Source organism: Bos indicus x Bos taurus, chromosome 17, assembly GCF_003369695.1.
Source record: "Bos indicus x Bos taurus breed Angus x Brahman F1 hybrid chromosome 17, Bos_hybrid_MaternalHap_v2.0, whole genome shotgun sequence".
Taxonomy (NCBI): domain Eukaryota; kingdom Metazoa; phylum Chordata; class Mammalia; order Artiodactyla; family Bovidae; genus Bos; species Bos indicus x Bos taurus.
Genome location: NC_040092.1, coordinates 37,900,095 through 37,924,803, shown reverse-complemented (window position 1 = coordinate 37,924,803; position 24,709 = coordinate 37,900,095). Strand labels below are relative to the sequence as shown.

Here is a 24,709-nt window from a genome sequence, read left to right as displayed (position 1 = left end):
GGGCAAGTGGGACACCAAAGGGAAGGTGGATGTGCGGCACCCACACTGGCCCTGTCTTTATCTCGCTTTTACCAACACACTCGTGTCAAATACAGGTTATTTCAGGATTGTGAGAAAAGTGCAGGAAAGTGGGCCTTTTGAAACAATTGTGAAAACAATTCAAGAGAAAACCCGGGGAGAAACACAGGTGATCTCCAGCAAAAGTGGGAAGCTGGAAACGCTGTCCACCCAGCCCCACACCGTCCTGCCCTATGTCCCTTCAGAACCTAGCCATGTCCCCTGCCCCTGACCAGTGCCCCACATTCATGCCACCGACTTCACAGCCTCCCCCCTCAACTCCAGCCCTGCTGGTCAGCTTTTGGGGAAGAAATCATGCACATACAATTTAATTCACACGAAATGTTAAAACCGGGTAACTGCTCCACTTGTCCTTCCAGAGGCACCCTCCACCCCGTACCCATGAGGACCCGGGTCCAGGGTTTCCAGCACCCGCCGAGGCTCAAGTCCCTCGTGGAAAACGGTGTAGGGCCGTCGGCTGTCATCACCACAGATGGAGACTGTGGATTCGGAGAGCACACTGCATTTGCATTTTAGAAACATCTGGACAGAGAGTTAATGCCAAAGGGATAAATCTCCAGTGATAGATTTTGGGTGTATGGACAAATGAGTTTGAGGGAGGGGGCCTTGGATTTTCCAATGTTTCAAATATGTCTAGATATCTGAACCTTAATTCGGTGGGAAGCTGTAGCAAGCATTAACAGCTTTTATTTCTCCACGTTTGCCGATCAGTTTTGCTCCTTTAGGGGAATGGAGGGGATATGGTTAAGAGGATACTGATATGGCATTGTTTTTCCTATATATTTCTTACCCGTCTCCTCCTGGTTTTGTCAACTATCAGTACACCTTTGATATGTCAGGGGAAAAAAAAAAAAAACACTGTCCTTAATTAAACATATGTCCAGGTTGGCCTATACAAAAGTCATTTAAATTGATCATTTTCAGGTTTCTATTCTTGTCAGTCTACCACCTGGTACAAGGTGATTTTTAAAAATCAGTGCTCTCCACAAGTCTGGATGAGTACTCTACTCTCTACCTTTAAAGGTCTACGAGCTAGTTATCAGGTTGGCTGGGTTTCTCAGCCTTAACACTATTAACATTTACGGTCAGAACATTTTTAATTTTTTGCTGAGCGATTAGGGAGGTGTCCTGTGCACTGTAACATCCCTGGCCTCTACTTAGCAAATGACAGTAGCACCCTTCCAGGCATGAGTGAAAACATCTCCAGGCACTGCCAAATGTCCCCTGGAGAGTATCAATCCTATTTCAGACCATGAAGTTAAAATAAGAATACAGTAATGATGGCCCAGCCCCAAACTGGGAATAAAAAGTTAATAGTTGTGTTTAAAAGGGTGGTAATGTAATATGCAATTCAGAATTATCCTTACTAACTCCCATACATGCCTGTGTGCTCAGTCACATCTGATTTTCTGGGACCCCCTGGACTGTGCCTGCCAGGCTCCTCCACTCATGGGATTTCCCAGGCAAGAATACTGGAGTTGGTTGCCATTCCCTTTTCCAGGGGATCTACCCAATCCAGGGATTGAACGAGTGTCTCCTGCATCTCCTATATTGGCAGGCGGATTCCTTACCACTGCGCCACCTGGAAAGCCCAGCCCCTATACAGTTTTGTTTTAAAGGAAATAGGGTATTGAGAAGGCAAAGAAAATACTGCAACTCATAAAATGTCTGGAAGAAAATGTACTAAAGGAAGCTCCAGTATAAACCTAATCTGGGGGAAGAGTTCTGTCTTCTCGTCAAAGAACAAACTACTTTTTGTGATACTAGAAAAGAGCAAAATTAATTGGGACATATGTGCACCTTGCCGTGTTCAGCTGGGCTACCCCGGCAGACAAGCACAGAATAAACCCCACACAGAAAGATAATTTTGTGAAACCTAGTTACCAAAATAGAGAAAGAGCACTAACCGATATATTGGGCTACAAGCATCTTTTCAGTTTTACTGGATAATGTAAGTGGTTAAGAAAATTGTTTAATTATGGCAGGCCCGAAAAAAGTTACAGACCTGAATCCTTTGCTTGTTGCTATTTTGAAATCAATAAAGACCAATTCTTATGAAGGGACATTTCCCATTACCGAATTTGTCAGCTAGGTTTGGCTGCAGAGTTTTCTCCTCTTCCTAAGTCTCATCCCGGAGTGAGAGCTTGCTAAATTCCTTCAGTGTCCGACTCTTTGGGACCCTAGGGACGGTAGCCCACTAGGCTCCTCTGTCCATGGGGAGTCTCCAGGCAAGAATACTGGAGCGGGGTGCCATTTCCTTCTCCAGGGGATCTTTCCAACACAGGGATCCAATCCACACCTCTTACATCCCAGGCACTGGCAGGTGGGATCTTTACCACCAGTACCACCTGGAGAGCCCCAAAGGACGCACTATTAGCATCACAAGGTAAAGAAGGCCTCTTGCGGAACTTGGGCAAAAAAAAAAAAAAAAAAAAGAGGATCAAGTTTTCCACCTGAAAACCATTATGGAAGGAATGGCAGAACAAACAGCTTTCAAAACATGTTTTACCTACACTTACAGGATGACAGTTTAAAAATACCTGATCTCTTTGTCTCACTTCAAACTCATCTATTTTTATCAGCCCATTTTATACCTCTTTCCTTCCCCTTTCTCTAGACCAGCGGGTTCTCAAACTGTGCTCCCAGATCAGCATCACCTGGGAAGTAGTTAGAAATGCAAATGAGGCCCCACTCCAGACCTAAGCGATCTGAAACTCTGGGAGATGGTTCAGCCATGAATCACACAACACACACACCTTCCAGGTGATTCTTATGCACTCTTAGTTTGACAACCAACGCCTCAGACCAATCTTATTGCTATTACCACAGATACATCATTATTATTTTTACAGAAAATGCAACTGTAGACTAGTAAATTGAGTCCTCTGCGCACTTCAAATTCTCATTTGATCCTCAAACCTGATGCAAGGTATCTTTCCAACAAGGACCTTTTAGTTGGTCTGCGGTCCCTCCTGGCTTTGCCCCGGAGACAACGGGCATCCCATAGAAGCGGTCGGAACTTCAGGCTCGGGGCGCGGGCGGCACCTCGCTGAGCCGCTCACCTCTGCTCAGCCGCCGGGCACCCCCGACGCGACAGGTTGTCTGCGCCCAGGGAGCCGCCCGCAAAGCCCGGGCGCCGGGGGCTCGGGGCCCAGGGGACTGGCTTTGCTGAGCAGCCGGCACACTCCAAAGCCTGGAGGAGCGTCTACCGCCACCGCAGCTCGGGGCAGGAGGGGGGCGAGTGGTGAGCCCGAAACCGCCGAGGGCCGAGCGGAGAGAAACCACAAGTCCCACCGGGGTCACAGTGAAGAGGAAGAAGGAGCGCGGAGGCTGGAAGGCAGGGGCGGGGGAGAGAACCGCAGGGGACGAAGACGGCACCGGGGAAGACCTGGGGAGCACTCACTGTGTGGGTCGCTCTTCTCGCGGACCCCGTCCACTCGGCCGTCGGGGTGGATGCGCAGGAAGAAGCCCCCGTTCTTGCAGTACAGCCGCTTGGGGTCCTTGAAGTGGCCCGGCGGGAAAGCGCCGCTGCCGCCGTCCTCCGGCAGGGCTGGCAGCGTGGTGATGCTCCCGGCGGCCATGGCCCCACCAAGGCCCTGGCGGGGTCCCCGAGCCCCTGGAGCCGCGCGGGGAGCCGCCGCGCCCCGGCCCCGGCCTCCGACGCGCTCCGCGGCGCGGCCCCGGCCCCGGCCCCCCAGCCTCCCTCCCCGCGGCACGCGGCCGCGCCCGCGAGCCCCCAGCCTCGAGCTGTTCGGCCGCTTCCCTCTCCGCCTGCCCTAGAGCGCGGGGAGCCCGGCGGTCCGGGATCGGGGGGTGAGGGCTGGATGCCTCTGCGGCCGCCGCTCTTGGGAGGGCCGCCTCCCTAAGCCGCAGCACCCGGGATCCGCGGGCACCGCGTCCGCCGGTCTGCTACCCGCTGGGCCGCGGCGTCACATCTAATAGGTCTCCACCCCCAGACGCCCACGACCCCCCACGCCCCCCGCCCGCCTCCCTTCCGGCGCACCGCCCCCTACTCGCTCCGGGTTTTCTGGGGCGGGTGTCTGGGTCGGGCGCTCGGGCCGCAGGACGCAAGCGCGCGACATCCGTGCCCCGGGAGCCCGAGGGGGAGAGCCAGGGCCGGGGGAGGTGCGGGGACGCGGCGGGAGGCCCTGGTCCAGGCCTCCGCCGCTTTAGGGGCTGAACCCCGCCGGTTCCCCAGAAGTCGCCCCAGCCCAGCTCCGCGCAGCCCAAACCACGTTTCGACTTTCTCTACATTGCGGAGCTTTCGCTGAGCAACCAGCCGTGACTCAACTTTTCAAACTTTAAATGCAATTTTCTCCCCCAGTCTTTTTCTCTGCCAGCGTCTCAAAGCGTAGCAACTATTTCCACCCCAAAGAAGTAGAGGAATTGAAGTCAGGGAGGATTGTGTGTCAAAATACGTTTTGAACGTCTCTAATTACCCAAAGACGAGGGGCACGCACTGGCACAAACTGTTAACATGGGAGGCGGAGGCTGAAGTATTTTACTAACAGGAGGGGGGAGAGAGGCCAGAGAAGGGGTTGAGTCGCAGAGAGGAAAAGATTTTTCTCTGACTAACCTGGAAATAGTCAACGTGCAAAGATGAAAATGGCCCTCGAATCCTTATCGCGATTGAAGCATGTTAATGTCTTGTTCTAGCTAAACTGTTAGGCACTTTTTGGAGGAAGGGTAGTTTATTGAAAATCCCAAACTACAAAATTGAGGTTAATTACACTTTATTTTTCAGTAGAATATAACGGGCACTACAGATTAGCAAAATACTCATCTTTAGAACTTCATATGCTGAGCATCTACGGTGTGCAAAGCATTCAGTAAGTGCAGTGGGAGATGCCCGATCAAACAGGGTCTTCTGGCACAGTGAAGGTGATACAAGGGGACCAAGAGTAACACAAATACTATTAACAGTAGAACAGGTCAAGGCCATAGACGAGTAAAAAGTTTCAGGAGATATCAGACAAGGAGTAATTCAGCTTGAGGATAGGCAGGAGTAAGGGAAAGCTTCTTGGAAGAAGTGAGAATACAGAAGTTCCTCTATTTAAGAACTTGTTTGCTTTCAAAAGATTATCCATGGTGCATTTGTTCATAAGGCTCTGAGATGGGTTTAACTCTAGACACATTTCTAGAATGTTAAATAGGAGTACGATTCTTTGGAGCTTTAAGAACCAAGGAATACTCTTCTCTGGGCTGATGGATGTTCTCGGACATCTGTCTCCAAAATCTGTTAAGACAAACAGCTCCCTTGCAGATCTCTGTGGGAATCCTCAGGGATGCTTAAAGTTACTGCAGCATGAATTGAGTTGCCACTTACTTTGAAATCAAGTTAGACTTGAACAAGCTTTGAAATCTGTGCACAGAAACCTGAGTATTCCAAGAACAAAGGGATAAAAGCTAAGCCAAACTATTTATTTCACAGTAGTATCCAAAAATTTGGGGAACAGTTACAAGCAGTTAAGTAATGCGTATACTTGGAGAAGGCATTAGCACCCCACTTCAGTACTCTTGCCTGGAAAATCCCATGGACGGAGGAGCCTGGTAGGCTGCAGTCCATGGGGTCGCTAAGAGTCCGACAGGACTGAGCGACTTCACTTTCACTTTTCACTTTCATGCATTGGAGAAGGAAATGGCAACCCACTCCAGTGTTCTTGCCTGGAGAATCCCAGGGATGGGAAAGCCCGGTGGGCTGCCATCTATGGGGTTGCACAGAGTCCGACACGACTGAAGCGACTTAGCAGCAGCAACAGGAATGTGTATGCTAATGGACCACAGGTCCTGTGGAACTGCATCCCATGTACAATAACCTCTTGTTTCCTAGATCCTTGCAAAACCAGGAGAGGAGATACCACTGGAAATGGATAAGCCAGCTCTGGGAATCTAGGTCTCTAAGTCAAATAGCATTAATTCCAAGAAGACATCCTTAAGAAAGTTGTCTTATGTTCCTAACCAGACTCTTCTCAACACACACTTGTAGATACACAAAGACAGACACAATACTCTTAGATGCAATCAATTTGCTCTCAGTTGAACCATGAGAAGTCAATTTACTTACACTCTCATTTTACCCAACTCTAAGGATGAATATAAAAGTAATTTTGAAAAAAAAACTAGAACCAATAGAATTCTATAAGATGATGGATACAAAACCCATTATTAAAAAAAAAATTAGGTTCCAGAATTTCCTTCTCAACACCAAGGTAAATTACTTTGGAATTAATAAGAATTGTTCAAAATCTAAATGATGAAAAGTACAAAGATTTAATGAGAACTTAAAAAATACTTAAGTGTTCCTGGATGGAAACATACAGTAAAATAACAATGTCAAATTAAACAATATTAGTTTAAAAATTTGGCACCATTTTAAAACTAAATAACAATATTGTAAAATTCATTTGGACAAATAAATATATAAGAACAGCACACTATTAAAAACTTAACATACATCATAGACTTAAATTTAAAAGTTAAAACTACAAACCCTCTTAGATAAAAACATAGGTATAAATCTTCATGACCTCAGATTAGGCAATGGTTTCTTAGATATGGCACCAGAGAGACAGCAACAAGAGAAAACAGATAGATTGTACTTCATCCAAATCAAAAACTTCTGTGCACCGAGTTACACTACTGAGAAAATGAAAGGTGTCCAGAGAATGGGGAAAAAATTTTGCTAATCATATATATGATGAGATATGTAAAGAATTGTTACAGCTCAACAGTTAAAAGACAGTCTAAGTTAAAAGTGGGCAAAGTATTTGAATAGACATTCCTCCAAAGAACCTATAAAAATAACCAATAAGTACATGAAGAGATGTTCAATATAATTAGTCATTAGTAAAATGTGAATCAAAATCACAATGAGTCATCACTTCACACCCAATATGATAGCTATAATTTTTTAAAAAAAAGGATAACAAGGGCTTTCAAGGGTGTGGAATAATTGGAACCTCAATACATTGCTGGGGGAAACATAAAATGGTATAGCCAATATATAGAACAGTCAGGCATTTCCTCAAAAAATTACAAAGTTTCACAATTTGGCCTATCAATTCCATTCATTAATTCTACATACACACATGAGAATTGAAACTATGTTCACACAAAAACAAACACATAAATGAATGTTAGTAGCATCATTATTCATCATAGTCAAAAAGTAGAAACTACTCAAATGTCTGTCAACTGACAAATGGATAAACAAAATGTGGTATATCCATAAAATGGAATATTGTGTGTGTGTGTGTGTGTGTGTGTGTGTGTGTGAGTCGCTCAGTCGTGTCCTACTCTTTGCAACCCTATGGATTGTAGCCCGCCAGGCTTCTCTGTCCATGGAATTCTCCAGGCAAGAATACTGGAGTGGATTGCCATTCCCTTCTTCAGAGGAACTTCCCAACCCAGGGATCGAACCCTGGTCTCCTGCATCGCAGGCAGATAAAAAGAAATAAAGTACCCATACATGGTAAAACATAGATGAACCTTGTAACAGTGAAGGCAGAAAAGCCAGATAGAAAAACACGATTCCATGTATACAAAAAAAAAAAGGTAAATAATCCACCTGCTATGTGGGAGACCTGGGTTCAATTCCTGGGTTGGGAAGATACCCTTGAGGAGGGAATGGCAACGCACTCCAGTATTCTTGCCTGGAGAATCCCATGGACAGAGGAGCCTGTTGGGCTACAGTCCATGGGGTCACAAAGAGTCAAACACGACTGAGCAACTTTTGCTTCAGGTATACAAAATGTCAAGAATAGAGAAAAATCCACAGAGATACAAAGCAGATGAGTGGCTGCCAAGGGGTGGGAGAGGAGGCAGCTGAGGAGTGACCACTAGTGGGGGTGATGGAAAAGCTCTGGAGTTAAGATAATGGTGATGGTTGCACAACTTTGTGAAAATACTAAAATAACACTAAGCTATATACTTTAAAATGGTGAATTTTATGGTATGTGAATTATATCTTAGAAAAAATAAAGAAATGCATGTTGAAATAAAAATGGAAATATTCTCCTATGAAATTGAGAGAAAAAAAGAAATAATATTAACGCAGGTTACCAAAAAACAGGATGAATGGGAAACTTCATGAACTGCCAGATGGGAGGATAAATTATTGTAGTGTTTTGAAAAGGCAATGTGTGCATCACATTCTTAAATTTTTGAAATTATGTAAATTTAATGTGGGCCAACAGTTTTGGTGTAAGAAATTTACTCTCAAGAAAAAAAATCACATATGTATATATTTAGCAACCCTGGTATTCAGTGAATTGATCATAATGAGAAAAAATGAAGGATAATATAAATAAAGATGAACAAATTAATTTTAGTAAATCATGTTATAGTCATAGAAACCAATGTGTTCCATGAAGCCACATAGACAGTTTTATAATAGAATACAAATGCTTATAATATATTGTGAATTGAAAGTAGTTTGCAAAACTATAGAATAATAATCCATTTGTTAAATTTGTTAAAGCCCATATTAGAATGAGATATATTAAAATGTTAGTACTGATTACTTCAGATAGTCAAATTATTTTTATTTTCTAAAAATAATCTCTGGCTACTCACTACTACATAAAACTTATTATCTAAAATTGTATCTTATTTATTCATTTCCTTATATGTTATCAGTCATCCCACTTCAATAGAATATAAAGTGCTTTAAAGGAAGAGATCTTTTTGCCCTAAACATTGCTGTGTTCTTGGACCTAGTGGCAATAAGCAGAGTCTGAACTAATATATACTAAATGAACACATGCACTAGTTTCATTTTAGAAAGCTCTTTTGAAAAACCAGACTTTTTATCTACATTATGCATGGGTGTGATCAATGACAGTGGAACTCTAAATGTTAACCAGTTTTGAAAGAAATCACACTAACCCCATTTCCTTATGAAAGTTTACTAAAATACATAAATTACTGACTTCCAAAGCCTAGTATATCAGAAATCGTCTAACCAGTTCTCGAGTCACCACATGACCATCAGCAGAGTGAGCGCCTCTATTCCATCTCCACGAGAGGCAGGAAAAGGTTATTGTTAACCTTCCCTCCTACATGGCAGGTTCTGGTCTCAGAATAATGATTTGTGCTTTATGTAGATTTTGTGTCCTTGATTTCTTAAAACAGGTAAGTAACAACAAACATACCGAAGTTCCTGAAATAGCCAAGAAGCTTAATTATGCCACCTCAGGGCATTTTATTTTTAAATATTGTACTGTCACTCTAAACAGACAGTCAAGCTACAATCATGCACTGTTTTCAGGCATCTATGACTGTATTAATCAAGTGATCAGTCTCCTCTCATAAGCTCTATGATTTTGCCTTCCCAGAATCAACTCCTAAAATCAGAAAAATAAAAACTTCACTATGTCTTTTACCCTTAAATTATCTTGGGCTTCCCTGAGGACCACTGGACAACTACAATGCCTTTTATTTTTACCTACTAAAGAGAGGGATGCTAGAAGTAATATGTTCTATGTTTTTTAATTAGCTCTATACAAAGAATTGATGCTTTTGAACTGTGGTGTTGGAGAAGACTCTTGAGAGTCCCTTGGACTACAAGGAGATCCAACCAGTCCATTCTGAAGGAGATCAGCCCTGGGATTTCTTTGGAAGGAATGATGCTAAAGCTGAAACTCCAGTACTTTGGCCACCTCATGCGAAGGGTTGACTCATTGGAAAAGACTGTGATGCTGGGAGGGATTGGGGGCAGGAGGAAAAGGGGACGACAGAGGATGAGAAGGCTGGATGCCATCACTGACTCGATGGACGTGAGTCTGAGTGAACTCTCGGAGTTGGTGATGGACAGGGAGGCCTGGCGTGCTGCAATTCATGGGGTCGCAAAGAGTCGGACACGACTGAGCGACTGATCTGATCTGATACTATAGTAAGAGTTGGATGGAGAAAGCTATTAAATCAGAGGAGCTCAGCCTTCCTTGTATTAATTTCATTCAAATAAATTGTTGTTAATAATGAATACATTTCAAAGATGCCCCTTACAGAAAGGCCCTTTCTTTATGTTATGCTTTATCTTCTGTGTGGTCTGCTCAGGTTGGAGAGATTCCAATTACCTTGTCCATCTATTCTTTATTTGAAATTAAAGGGGGGCATCCTGACTGTCAATACAAGGCAGTTTTGTTGGTTTTTTTTAATGGGCAAAATACAGGAGGAAAAAAACCCTTGTCATTTTAAAGCAACAGTGCAAGAAGTGGGAACCTGAATTTACCTTTGGGACAGACTGCTCCTTGATTTTGGGAAAGCTATATGAATGAACCCTTCAATTACATAAATTTAACACAAGTACCCCCTCCAGTGCCACAGCTCCCTGCTCTAAACCAAGTCAAAACACAAATGACAAGCTGGGAAATTATACATTATCTGTGAATCAAAGTTAATCTAAAATACAAAGAGACCTTAAGTATTAGTGAGAAAACACAGGCAAAGGCCCACGAACAAGTAGTTCATAGAAAAAGAAATACAAATAAAATATAAAACATGGGAGTGAAAGAAATGCAAATTAAACCTAGAATCAGATATAGTGGTCTAGTTCTCAGATGGGCACAGAGACATACATATAGAAATCTCACAGAAAAACAGGAGTGAACTTTTTGGTCAATACACACACTTCAGCTTTGCTTGTGGTTGCAACAGACTGGAAATAAACAATAAAATAGGGGCTTCCCTGGTAGCTCAGCTGGTAAAGAATACGCCTGCAGTACAGGATACCCTGGTTCAATTCCTAGGTTGGGAAGATCCCCTAGAGAAGGGATAGGCTATCCACTCCAGTATTCTTGGGCTTCCCTGGTGGTTCAGATGGTAAAAAATCTGCCTGAAATGCAGGAGACCTGGGTTTGACCCCTGGGTTGGGAACAGAAGAGCTGCCCACTCCAGTATTCTGGCCTGGAGAATCCCATGGTAATAGGAACCTGGTGGGCTATACAGTCCATGAGGTCTCAAAGAGTCAGACATGACTTAGTAACTAACCCATCACCACCCACCCCAAAATTCCACAAAGGCACATTGAGATTCCTCCATTCAGAAGATGTTCCTGGGCTTTTTAGGCAGCCAATGTCTTATAATTGGTTTCCCATTTCTTAATTTGTCATTTCTATAAAATGAAGAAGTATGTTTTTAATATGGGTTTAAGGATGTTTTACTTTTAAACATTTTTATTGATAACTTGAATTAGGTTTCTTTTTGTTGTTGGGTTTTAATTAAAGATTAATTTTGTATAGTAATACTAAGTTATATAATATCTCTGTAGAAAATGAAAGCATTACAGATAATGGTGAGAGTATCCCTTGGACTCAACCCCCAATCCCAGGCACTTCCCACTTCTCCCCAGATCAAACCATTTTTCTCAGTTTGGTCATCATTTCAAATTTTCCTTTGTGCATTTACATATGTATGTATACCATAGAAAACACACAGTATTATTTAGTATGAGTGCATGTGTGCGTGCTCAGTTGTGTCTGACTCTTTTGTGACCCCATGGACTATAGCCTGCCAGGCTCCTCTGTCCATGGGGTTTTCCAGGCAAGAATACTGGAGTGAGTTGCCATTTCCTCCTCCAGGGGATCTTCCCCACCCAGGGATCGAACCCATGTCTTCTGCATTGACAGACAGTTTCTTTACCAATGTGCCACCTGGGAAGCCCAATGAGTATATGTATCTTTACTTAAATGCTATCATTTTTCCTTAACTCTCAGTAACTTGTTTTTGCTCAATGTATGTATTAGAATTCTTTATGTCATAACTAAACATGAATCTGCTTTGCTCATTTTAATGGCTACAGGGTATTCCCAAGGAATATATCCATAGTACTTAACCATTCCCTGACTGATGTACATTTAGGCTGTCCACAAATCTTGGCCATTACAAACAGTGGTGTAGGATCCTTCTTTGTATTTGTCTCCATGCTCATATATTCAGCTTGTTCTCCAGAGCTGTTATCTAGTGATGGGTTTATTGGGTTCCTGCATTTTCAATTTTAATTTTAAAAGACACTGCCAAATTCACCTCCAAAGTGACAGTACTATGTTATATTCTTACCAATGAACAGTGCTCACGCCTTTATAGAGGTGCCATTCTTGTTCAAATTTTGGCATCATAAAGCTGGGAATGCCAATTTAGTACAGATGATGAAATAAAAATTTAAAAGCCTTTTTACAAGTTATAAGTGTTAAGATAAAATTAGCAGATATAGTAAAATTCTACTTCTAAGTTTAAAAAAGAATAAATTGAGCAAGTATAGCATGGCAAAATCTGGTTAGAGAAAAGTCAATTAAAAAAGATGACAAAGGGACTTCCCTGGTGGTCCAGTGGCTAAGACTCTGTGCTCCCAGTGCAGGGGGCCCAGGTTTGAGTCCTGGTCAGGGAACCATATTCCACATGCTGAAACTAAGACCTGGTACACTCAAATAAATAAATATATTAAAAAAAAAAAAGATGACATGAAAGTTAAAAATTCAATCGCCTAATCCCAGGCCTACAATACTCATGTAAATCTATACCTAAGGAGATCAGTTTTGTTGGTATACCAAAAAAAGAAAAATAAAAGATCACATGATTAGTAGAAACCAATAGGTAAATAACTGCCCCCAAAGTTACCATAACTGGACTTCATTAATAGATGTTTAATGAGCAGATGATAAAAGGGCATAATTTCTCTGAACTTTGAACACATCACATATGGAATGTTAATATCTTAAGGAGACATTGACAAGACAGTTTTCAGGACAGGGCAACATCGATTACCATAATCATGTATTGTGGTAATCATGCAAATTCCTACTTTTCATCAGTTTCTTTTATGGAAAGGCTGAATAAAAGTGCATTACAGCAAGAAGTTGCAAAAACAATCTTACTTCAGTTTTCCAGAGAGAGTTTCTGCATATTACGAACCTGCGTTAGCCTTTCTAGATACCAAATAGACTACCATAGAGTTCTTCCATCTCTACAGTTCTAAGATTCTTTATCTTTTTCTGGAAATATTTCTGTTTTCCCAGAAATGTTCCCAGACATCAATAACTTTAACCTGACCACATATGGTAATGTGTATCAAATTTAGAAATATTTTAAACTCCAAACCACCAAACCTGGCTGATTATAGCCAATGTTTATTTATGCTCAGAGGAGAGGAGTAATATTTTTCTCTTTCATCACAGAAGCATCAGCTTTATCTGTGGTAGCTTTATCTGTATCTGCCAAAACTATGACTTTCTTTGTAATTCTTTAGCCAATGACCTCAAGCCTGACCTATAGCAGTCATCTCCCTGGAGATGAAAAAGGTCATTTAGACACTTCACCCCCTAGTCATTAGGAGAATACGAAATTTCATCCCAAATTAGTGTTCCTAAAGGTTAAAGTCATCTCACAAAAGTAATACAGAAAGAAAGAGTAGTGATTAAAAAAAAAAAAAGCTGGAACCAGAATTGACTAGACTTAAAGGTTTCAAATGTTCTCTCAATATTCCTTCTATGATAGGAAAATGTATTTCATTAATTTAAACTTTCCAAAACAATATGCTGTCTGAAAAACTAATGTTTTGACCAACAGTTTACTAATAGAATAATGAAGTTATAGTAAAGATTCTGTTTGCTGCTGCTAAGCCGCGTCAGTCTTGTCTGACTCTGTACCACCCCATAGACAGCAGCCCACCAGGCTCCCCCGTCCTTGGGATTCTCCAGGCAAGAACACTGGAGTGGGTTGCCATTTCCTTCTCCAAGGCATGAAAGTGAAAAGTGAAAGTGAAGTCGCTCGGTCGTGCCTGACTCCTAGCGACCCCATGGACTGCAGCGCACCAGGCTCCTGGAGGACATCCATGGGATTTTCCAGGCAAGAGTACTGGAGTGGGGTGCCATTGTTTAAAACCATTATAATTCAAGGAGGCTGAGATAAAGTTAATGTTTTCACTATTCATGTAAAAGGCTAAACAAGTTAGGAAAAGCATATTGACTATTACAAGGATGACTATTTTAAAACTTTAGTGTTATGGATATGTACAAAGAGCAAAAGAGTCCTAACTTCCCTTTTTTTGTGTTTATTTACTATAGAGCATCTGGACATCCCTCTACCTTGCATGTCTATTTAGAAAGACAATTTGAGGGAATTTGCCTATTAAAAGACAGAAGAGCTTAAAATTATAAAAATGAGCAGCACATGTCACTTTAAAGGACAAAACTAGTTGTACCAGGAGCTAGATCTTTATGTTAATTGATCCCTGAATTTAGCTCTAATGTTTCTGGCAGACAAGGCAATAAGAAGTAAGATTCTCAAATGTGTGCTATTTGATAAAAGCTCAGTGAAAAGTAACCTCTTTCCTGGAATCAATTCTCTTAAAAACCTGTCCAGTGGCTCTTTATGAAAGGAGTATGGGACTTCCCTCGTGGTCCAGTGGTTAAGACTTTGAGCTTCCATGCAGGGGGCATGGGTTCAATCCCCAGTCAAGGAACTAAGATCCTATATGCCACGGGGTTATCAGTTTTGTTGGTATACCGAAAAAAGAAAAAGAAAAGATCATGTGATTAGTAGAAACCAATAGGTAAATAATTGCCCCCAAAGTTACCATAACTGGGCTTCATTAATACATGCTTAGTGTGCAGATGATAAAAGGGTATAATTTCTCTGAACTTTGAACACATCACATATGGAATGTTAATATCTTAAGGAGACATTTATAAGACAGTTTTGGGGCAAAGCCAAAAAAAAGAAATAAAAGGAGCAGTAAGGGTCAATATTTTGAACTATAATAATGTTCTTCACCATTTTCTTAATGTTTTCATGCGTATTTTTTGTAGGTCTTTCCCTTCTCTTGTGCCTCTTGCCTAGAGAAGTTCCTTTTGCACTTGTAGAGCTTGTTTGGTGGTGCTGAATTATCTTAACTTTTGCTTGTCTATAAAACTTTCAATTTCTCTATCAAATTTGAACAAGAGTCTTGTTGGGTAGTGTATTCTTGGTTGTAGTTTCTTCCCCTTCATCACCTTAAAAATATTGTGCCAGTCCCTCTGGCTTGTAGAGTTTCTATTGAAAAATCAGCTGATAACCTTATGGGAGTTCCCTTGTGTGCTCTTTGTCATTTTTTCCTGTTGCTTTTAATAATTTATCTTTGTCTTTAATTTTTGTCAGTTTGAGTACTATGTGTCTCAGTGTGTTCCTCCTTGGGTTTATCCAGCCTAGGACTCTGCACTTCCTGGACTTGGTTGACTATTTCCTTTCCCAGGTTAAGGAAGTTTTCAGCTATTATCTCTTCAAATATTTTCTTTTAGGTCCTTTCTCTCTTCTCCTTCTGAGACCCCTGTAATGTGAATGTTGGTGTGTTTAATGTTGTCCCAGAGGTCTCTTTGGGCTGTCTTAATTTCTTTTCATTCCTACATATCAGTAATTACCCTAAATGTAAACGGATTAAATGCACCACCGAGACTGGCTCAGTGGATACAAAAACAGGACCCGTATATATGCTGTCTACAAGAGACCCACTTTAGACCTAGTAACATTTACAGACTCAAAGTAAGGGGATGGGAGAAGGTATTCCATGCAAAAGGAAATCAAAAGACAGCTGGAATAGCAATACTCATATTGGACAAAATAGACTTTAAAACAAAGACTTAGACAAAGAAAGATACTACATAATGATCAAGGGTTCAATCCAAGAAGATACAGCATTTATAAATATATATGCCCACAAAGTTCTGTCTAGTCAAAGCTATGGTTTTTCAAATAGTCATGTATGGATGTGAGAGTTGGACCATAACTGAGCCCCGAAGGATTGATGCTTTTGAACTGTGGTGTTGGAGAAGACTCCTGAGAGTCCCTTGGACTGCAAGGAAATCAAACCAGTCAATCCTAAAGAAAATCAGTCCCAAATATTCATTGCAAGGACTGACGCTGAAGCTGAAACTCCAATACTTTGGCTACCTAATGCAAAGAACTGACACCTTAGAAAAGTCCCTGATGCTGGGAAAGTTTGAAGGCAGGAGGAGAAGGGAACATCAGAGGATGAGATGGTTGGATGGCATCACCGACTTGATGGACATGAGTTTGAGCAAGCTTTGGGAGTTGGTGATGGACAGGGAAGCCTGGCGTGCTGCAGTTCATGGGGTCACAAAGAGTCAGACACGACTGAGCAACTGAGCTGAAATATATATGCACCCAACAGAGGGGCATAAATATGTGAGGCAAATACTAACAACCTAAAGGGAGAAATTGATGGGAACACAATAATAGTGGGGGACTTTAACACCCCACTTTCATCAATGGACAGATCATCCAGCAGAAAATAACAAGAAAACAAAGGCCTTAAATGACACTTTAGACCAGTTCAACTTAATGGGTATTTATAGAATATTCCATCCAAAAGCAGCAGACTACACATTCTTCTCAAGTGCACACGGAACATTCTCCAGTGTTGACCATATGCTGGGCCACAAGGTGAGCCTTGGTAAATTCAAGAAAACTGAAATCATATCAGTCATCTTTTCTGAGCACAACACTATGAGATTAGAAATAAACTACCAAAAAAAAAAAAAAAATAGGAGGAGAGGCTTCCCTGATGGCTCAGACAGTAAATAATCTGCTTGCAATGCAGGAGACCCAGGTTCCATCCTTGGATCAGGAAGATCCCCTGGAGAAGGAAATGGCAACCCACTCCAGTATTCTTGCCTGGGAAATTCCATGATCAAAGGAGCCTGGTGGGCTGCAGTCCATGAGGTCACAATGAGTCAGACATGACTGAGTGACTAACACTGGTCACAAGAAAAAAACTATAAAAACACAAACACGTGAAGACTAAACAATAAGCTACTAAACAACTAATAGATCACTGATACCTAGAGACAAGTGAAAATGAGAGCACAATGACCCAAAACCTGTGGGGTGTAGCAAAAGTAGTTCTAAGAGGGAAGCTTATAGCAATACAACCTTACCTTAGAAACAAGAAGATCAGATTGGATGGCATCTTGGGTCTGGGTCCCTTGAAATAGGCTCTCAAATGGAGATTTGTCTGCTTGAATTTGGAGGCAGGTGGGGGCAGGGGGAGAGGGGCATTTAGGATTAGCACCATGGAGGAGTTAGGAAAATAGGTAGGATAGAGGAGAAGTTGAACCATAATGCAGTCTTAATGGACAGGGAGGCCTGGCATGCTGCGATTCATGGGATCGCAAAGAGTTGGACACGACTGAGTGACTGAACTGAACTGAACTGAATGTAACAGAGCAGGACTCGATGTGACCTTCCTGGGACAGGCCCATCCCCTATATCATCTGCTTTAGCTCCTCTCTGAAGTCCCTATATAATAGTATTCTGAGTTGTTTTACAGTTGTGAAAACCCCCACCAAACAGACAGTGTTAAACTTGATGAACATGAGTGTGCAGCCCTCAGGCCTACTGGAGTGTAAGGACTGATAATGTTGACCCCTGTGACACCACCCTGTCACCAGCAATCAGAGAAGTGCACACAAGTTAATCACACACCCTGTAACCACCCTCCCTCACTTGGCCTTTAAAAATGTTTTCTTAATAAATAACTGATAAGGACTTACTGAATAGCATAGGGAACTCTACTCAATACTCTGTCATGACCTACATGAGGAAAGAATCTAAAAAAAGAGTTGAGATACTGAGATAGATAGATACATATATATATATTATATATATAAAATATTATTTTATATATATATATAATTGATTCACTCCGCTGTACAGCACAAACCAACACAACATTGCAAATCAAACAAACTCCAATTAAAAAACTGCTTTCTTGAAACCTATACGGGAGTTTGGTTTCTTCCAGCACTAACTGTCCTGGACTCTTTGTTTGGCACCTTATAATAAACGCTGCACTTCCGTTCACCACAAAAAAGGAAAGAAAATGTTCTTCAGATTGCCTTAATAAAGTTGAGTTCAACATTCAATTATAACTTGGTGAAAGCATTTCTGGAGGGGATTTAAAAAATGTATTTCAGGAATACTGTATTCTGTTGATCTAATTTAACACAAGAACAGATTTTGGGTAATTTAGAAGAGTGGTTGAATAATACTTTCCTTATACTTTCCTTCTCTCTCAAATGTCACTTATCCCGTGCCCAATTCTAGACTTCTTCACTATTATTACTTCTTACAAACTACAAGAATGTTCATGAAGATAAGCACAAAGAAGAAGGTATTGCTCTAATATCCCCAGCCAGCAATTTTCATTGGTAGTATTTTCTGGTATATCTTTCATAGATGACGGATAAGGATCGAGATTGAGAAATAGTTTTGTTTAGTTTTCACCAAATTGGGTCATACTGGACACACTTTTATAGCACACTTTTATAGTGTTTTCCATTAACAGTATGTTATAAGCATTTGTCATGTCATTAGGTATTTTTCTGTAAATTTACTCTTATTTCCATCACATTATTCCATTGCATGGATATACAATAATTTATTTAATCCCTTGCTTGTGAACATATAAGTAGTTCTCCTTGTTTAGGTTATATGTAATTGTATAATTCTAATTACTTTCTCAGGACTAATACTTTGGTCTCAGGTCCTTTTGATTTCTCTTTCACAGGGCCCATTGCCCTTGTAATTATCTGTGTAATGTTTACTCACTTACTGATAGAATATAATTTCTAGCACTTGATATAGAAGACACTCAATAAATACTTCTGATTAAATAAATGAACATTTTAAGACTTTGGAGAACATTTTATCAAGTTTGCTTGAAAAAGCTGTGTCAGTTCAGACTTTTCCTGAGAGCAGGATGAGCGTCCCTCTTTTTCCACATTCACTTTGGGTATCACCTCGGGCATTACCTTGGCATGCAAAAAATGTCAGTTCACTACTGATTTAATTTAGATTTTTAAATTTTTTCACAAGTTTGGCAAGTGCTTAGAAACGGTCATTTAAATGTTATCTGGAAAGTGCCTAAATCACCAGTGTTCAAAACAACATTCTCTGGTCTAAGCTACCAGATTCACAGACAGTAACTTCAGGCTATAAATATTCAGAATTCTGCCTTCTAGTCTGTTAAAGAAAGATTTTCATCTGTGCAGAGGTGAACCATAGAGGCGCCTATGAGCTAGACATTTGGGGAAATTGACAGGAAAACCCAGTTAGGTACCTGTACCTTTGAACTGTTCTTTTCCGCTCATCACAATTTCCATACAACACATATTTTTAAAGAAACAAAAGATAAAATACACACTGATCATTTTTCTTGGTCAATTATTTTAAGTATTTAAATTTGGTTTTCCTTTTAATATGTTCATTTCTCTCCCTCATTTCCTGATCCACTTAGAATAAATTCCACTATGCAATCATATCCACCTCACTGGTATTAAGTACTGTTAATGACATCAGCGTGTAGGCTGCAAAAAAATATCAAACTTTTGAGAGGAGTTAGTCATGCAATTTGTGTGGCCTTGTCTTCTCTTAGAGCCATTACGTTAAAAAAAAAAAAATCCTACATCACTCATCCCAAGCAAAATGATACAGATTTCTTCATTTTGCAGTTGCTGAGGGGTGTCAGTTCTCGAGAGTCTACGATCTAATTCACACCCGTAAATCATAGGTCATGGTTTCTGATGGGTGATGGTGTCAGTGCCTAGGGTCAGATTATTCTGTTTGCAGAAGATGTTCTGGTATAATGACAAAACATTCGAAGAGGAGATGTAAGCTGATACTTTAAGACAGCTGCTCTCGAGTGTACTTTCAACATCATTGTTCACATATAAAATGAAAAAGGAGGATACTAGCAATTTATAGAACTGAAACTGGGTTCTTTAAGAGACACAGAAAAAAAGAAAGACTGTGTGTTCAAGGCATTGATATCATGTACTTGAGACAGGTTGTCTTGCAGTGGGATATGTCAATAAGACCTATTACCCAAGATCCTCCGTTTTCTCAGGAAATTCTACCATACTGTCTTGGTCCCTTAACTCTTTCAATTTCTGAGACCATTTAATACTTCACTTTTTATCTCAAAACTTCCAAAAAACCCCATTCTTAGTTGATTCATCATTTTGCTTATTTCACTGAAGGTAATATAATCAATCAGAATAGAATTTCCTCAACTTCGCACCATCAAACAGCCAACCTACCTGTATCTCCGCCCCTATTCTCCATGTGGCTGCTGGCCTGTTCCTGCTTACCTCCACTTGAGGAGGTCACATTTCCTCTCCCTTACTGAAGAGCTTTGCTCCAGCATCACTTTTGCTGCTCTCTAACAGATCATTCCCATCAGCATAAAAATATGTAGCTCTTTGTATATCTTCATAAAAGCCCCTCCCTTCCCTTGACCCCACAGCCCATTTTAGACACCACCCCATTTTCTGCTTCCCTCTAAAGCAAAATTCCTCAAGGGTTGTCTAATGGTTGTCTCTTCTACTTACACCCATTTATGTCTCTGTTTTGAGCCTTTGATTTCATTCATTGCTGAAGACTTAAGCAACTGTATGACAGCAAAAGAGATGACTACAAAAAAGACTTCATCCACATTCCACGAGCCTAAGACCTCAGTCCTATTTGTGCTCCCTCCTTGTATTTGCTCATTGGTGTATGCCCTCTCTTACACTGCTCCAGTCACAGACCCTGCTGGCAGGGTTCACTCAATGGCCATTTTCAAGGCTCTCCAGGCCAGAAGGAGACACAGTGTCCACATTCTGGCATGACCTATGCTTTAGGAGGTCACATTACTCTTGCAAGGACTCTCTGACTATTCACTACTTTGGTGGCATCACCTGATTAGACCTGTGTGTTTTGCAACTCAGCAAGTACCCAGTCAAGAAACTGGACACAAGTAACCTAGTTTACAACCTTTGTGTATCTCTTCAAGTTCTTATCTCCAGGAATATTGCTTTCCTTAAGGCCTAAAAATCACTGTTCCCATTCCCTAAATCTCCCTTTACGTAGACTGGGAAGAAGAGGGTACTAGCTGGTGTGCCCATTAGTAAGTCCTGGGAGGATATTCTAGCAGCTCGACTTCCAGATACTTCTCTTGTGGGAGAACATGTAATCTCCCATGTAGGGAGCTCATAGCTCCCTAGCTTTGGGTCCAGCCTAAATCCCACAACTTGTAGATAATAGAAAAAGTCCTATCAATATCCTGTTACAGCTACGTACCTTTCTTCAACATTTTCTGCACTGCTTTAATTTAAGTATGGTTTTTGTAAATGTTATAGGTGGCAGGTGTCTGGCTTGCTTGCCTCTCTGGACCCACCATTCATCTTTCTGGTCCCTGCAAGGAGGCTGACTTGGAGGGACCACACCAACTTCTTCCCTTGCTCTCTGGCTAAATGGGAAGGGAAAGAAGGAGACTGAAGTTAATTCTTGGCTCTTTCCTGTGATGTCACCTCTGTGACCTTCACCTGAGACTCATTACTCCCTGCAGGGTGTCCAACTTGATGTGATTCTTTCTTCCCAGATTCTGGCAATTCCCCAAATTCCCACTCTCCCCTTGTCCCTCTGGGCCTCAGAGTGGTAATAGCCCTGCCGGTATTCACCCAGTTCTAACACCATGGCTTGTGGATCTTCCATTCCCCGCCCACAGCTTCCAGAATAAACCTTTCTCAAATTACCCTGTTTCAAATGTGTCATTTTACTGAGGCCCTGCCTGATGGAGAATATAATTGAATTTGATTTTCAAACTCAACTTGATAATTTTTGCCTTTTGATGGGAGAATTTCACATTTATCATGACAATTTTTATAGTTAACTTTATTTCTTCCATTTTATTGTACATTTTTATACTTTCTTTTCGCTCTTTTCCTCACTTAGATTGATAAGGTTTCTTTTTAGCTTTTCCTCCTCTACTCATAAATTGGATGTCCATCTGCTACTCATAATGTTCCTGGCTTTAACAGTCATATTTACATTTCTATGGATATGTGAAAATTAAATAACATCCTCCAACTTGCTCATTTCCTACCAGACATGTATATTTTCATTTTTACTAATAGTTGTCTTCCCAACTATTATAATATTTATACTGATGTACCAAAAAAATTAGTAACAACTTAGCCTTCTTACCACCCTGTATTATTAGTTTAATCCTTCTCCACTCCTTCCACTGAAGTGAAACCTCTAGAATATTTAACTGCCCATTTCCTCCCAGTGTTGCCTAAATCTTGAGTTTGTATGAGGTAATTATAGGATTTTAATCCCAGACAGTGATTGAGTTTTTCCTCCCGGAATCTCTCTCCTGTTTCAAAATTTTTACCAGAGTATCAGTTCAGTTCAGTCGCTCAGTCAGTCCGACTCTCTGCAACCCCATGAATTAAAGCATGCCAGGCCTCCCTGTCCATCACCATAATCTCCAGTTAACTGTCATTATCCATTTAGATATAATTGCAAATATTAGAAGATTCTTTGTTTATCAATGTTTCTTGAACTTTTCACTTTCCCTGTCATGAGATTTGGGTTTCATTTGATCGGAACATTTTCTCAGAAAGGCACATGGGCAGGATATTTTTGGAGCCTCTGCAAGACACCAAAATTTCTTTACTTTGCTCTCATGTGTGGATGAGATCTGCCTTTGATAGAGGGATATCTCCAGTGATCTGTAAATACAAATGCAAACTGTCTGATTCAATCAAGTTTGCTGGTAAGAAGTCTCTTACTAGTCTAGTTACCTTTCCTTTATCAGTTGCCTCTGAAAGTTCTATTCTTTGTCGAGAAGCCTTGGAAGATTTTTTACTATGATGCCAAATGTTGATTTCCTAAATCTGTCATTCCCTCCACATTTAGTAGTGAGCATTTTATATACATGGCATCAGATACTGTAAGGAAAAGCTTCTTCTTCTCCTCATCCATCCATTTATGTATATTAGTATGAACTCATGGATGCTTATTTTTTTCAGTAGGTAATATCTGTTTCTATCACTGCTTGCTGCTGCTGCTGCTGCTGCTAAGTCACTTCAGTCGTGTCTGACTCTGTGTGGCCCTATAGATGGCAGCCCACCAGATTCCCCCGTCCCTGGGATTCTCCAGGCAAGAACACTGGAGTGGGTTGCCATTTCCTTCTCCAATGCATGAAAGTGAAAAGTGAAAGTGAGGTCGCTCAGTCGTTTCCGACTCTTAGCGACCCTATGGACTACAGCCTACCAGGCTCCTCCATCCACGGGATGGAGGCAAGAGTACTGGAATGGGGTGCCATTGCCTTCTCCATCACTGCTTACTGATGCTCAAATTGTCCCAGATTTGGCTAGTGGGAACCCATTCAGGTTGGTTTTCAGGTTCTTTTGACATAATCCCATCATTCTTTGAACACTACTTTCTAGAACACACACAAAAATTTTCAAGGCTTATCTTACACTTCTAAAATCCCAACCCCAGAATCAAATATATTTTCAAAGAGCTCTGGGGTTTTTTAATTTTGTTTTTCGTTTCAATTTTTGCAGAGAATGGTATTTAGTAGTGTATTTGAACAGTAGGTATGCTGTTAGTGCAATGACATTGCTGTTAGGCTCTCTCAATGGAAAGAACTAGGGAATATCTATCTACATATGTATATACACATACCGGCATACTATCAAAAACACAAAATCACTGATATATCCAACTCTAATTTTACATACCACAGGTGTATTCTGATTTTCTCCCTTTCCATATTTGTAAACTCTTTTTCTAACGGTGAGAAACCTGGCCCCCAATTATCTCGGCATGTTTGCTGGATCCACCCCCAATGTCTCTCATTCCCATTGCTCCCTGAGTGGACATCCTCCTCACCTCATTCTGCCTTCAACATCCATGTCTGGCAGCTGCTCCTCCATGGTATGGATGCTGTCCTTCCCTTGCATGGGCTCACATGCCACACTCTGCTACCACCACCCACTCCATGCAAATGCCTTTCTCTTCCTTCTTGGGTACCATCTCCTTGCACTGGGTCTCTAGCACCCACTCTCCAATACGGATATTTACATTTCTTCAATTTCATCTACTGGCTTTAGGATCAAATTATTTAAACAAGAAAGAAGGAAGGAAGGCAATTAGAAAAAATTATCTAGCTATACATGTATGTGTATGTATACCTATATTTATATGTTATGTATTCCCAAACTCCCATCACTGTAGTTGATGCCCTTTCTATTATTACTTTATTAGGGCCTTTTTTTATTCCCAAAGCAAGACATACAAGCAATGTAATACTGATAAGCGTAGGAAAGGAAAAAACTTATTCTTCTACCCTCTCAAGTTCTGTATCTAGGAGCCTACAATCAAACTGACACAAGACAGATATGAGAAAAGCCATGTTTTTTTTTTACAGATGTTAATATTTTCATATGCACTGGAGCTTCACAGAAAAAAAGTGAAAACCCCAATAAGTAGTTAAACCTGTGGATTTATGTAATATGTATCACTTTAACAAAGGTTGATAAATTGTGGAGGAGCAAAGGAAAAGGGGTTTGGGTGTTGTATGGGTAGTCAACTGTGGAAGATGACTAGGAAATAAATGGGAGACAGAACTTGTTTAGTAAGGATTGTTATGTAGATATGAGCTGTGGTTCCGGTATTCTTGCTGGGAGAAACCCGTGGACAGAGGAGCCTGGTGGGCTACAGTCCACAGGGTCACAAAGAGTCAGACAGGACTGAGCAACTAATATTTACTTAGCCAAGAACTCAAAAGGGTAGAGGGAATTTTTTT

The 24,709-nt window shown here is 41.1% G+C and overlaps 1 protein-coding gene across 1 annotated transcript in view; it reads right to left on the bottom strand.

Annotated features, from left to right (window-relative positions):
- Positions 1–23,837, bottom strand: part of FGF2 (fibroblast growth factor 2) — a 79,616-nt gene extending 55,779 nt beyond the window's left edge. Inside the window, 5 exon segments of the mRNA XM_027567350.1 lie at positions 3,482–3,920; positions 3,922–4,326; positions 20,976–21,126; positions 21,287–21,358; positions 23,794–23,837. Coding sequence (XP_027423151.1) covers positions 3,482–3,920; positions 3,922–4,326; positions 20,976–21,126; positions 21,287–21,358; positions 23,794–23,837 — 1,111 coding nt within the window.
- Between the last annotated feature and the right edge of the window lie 872 nt (positions 23,838–24,709).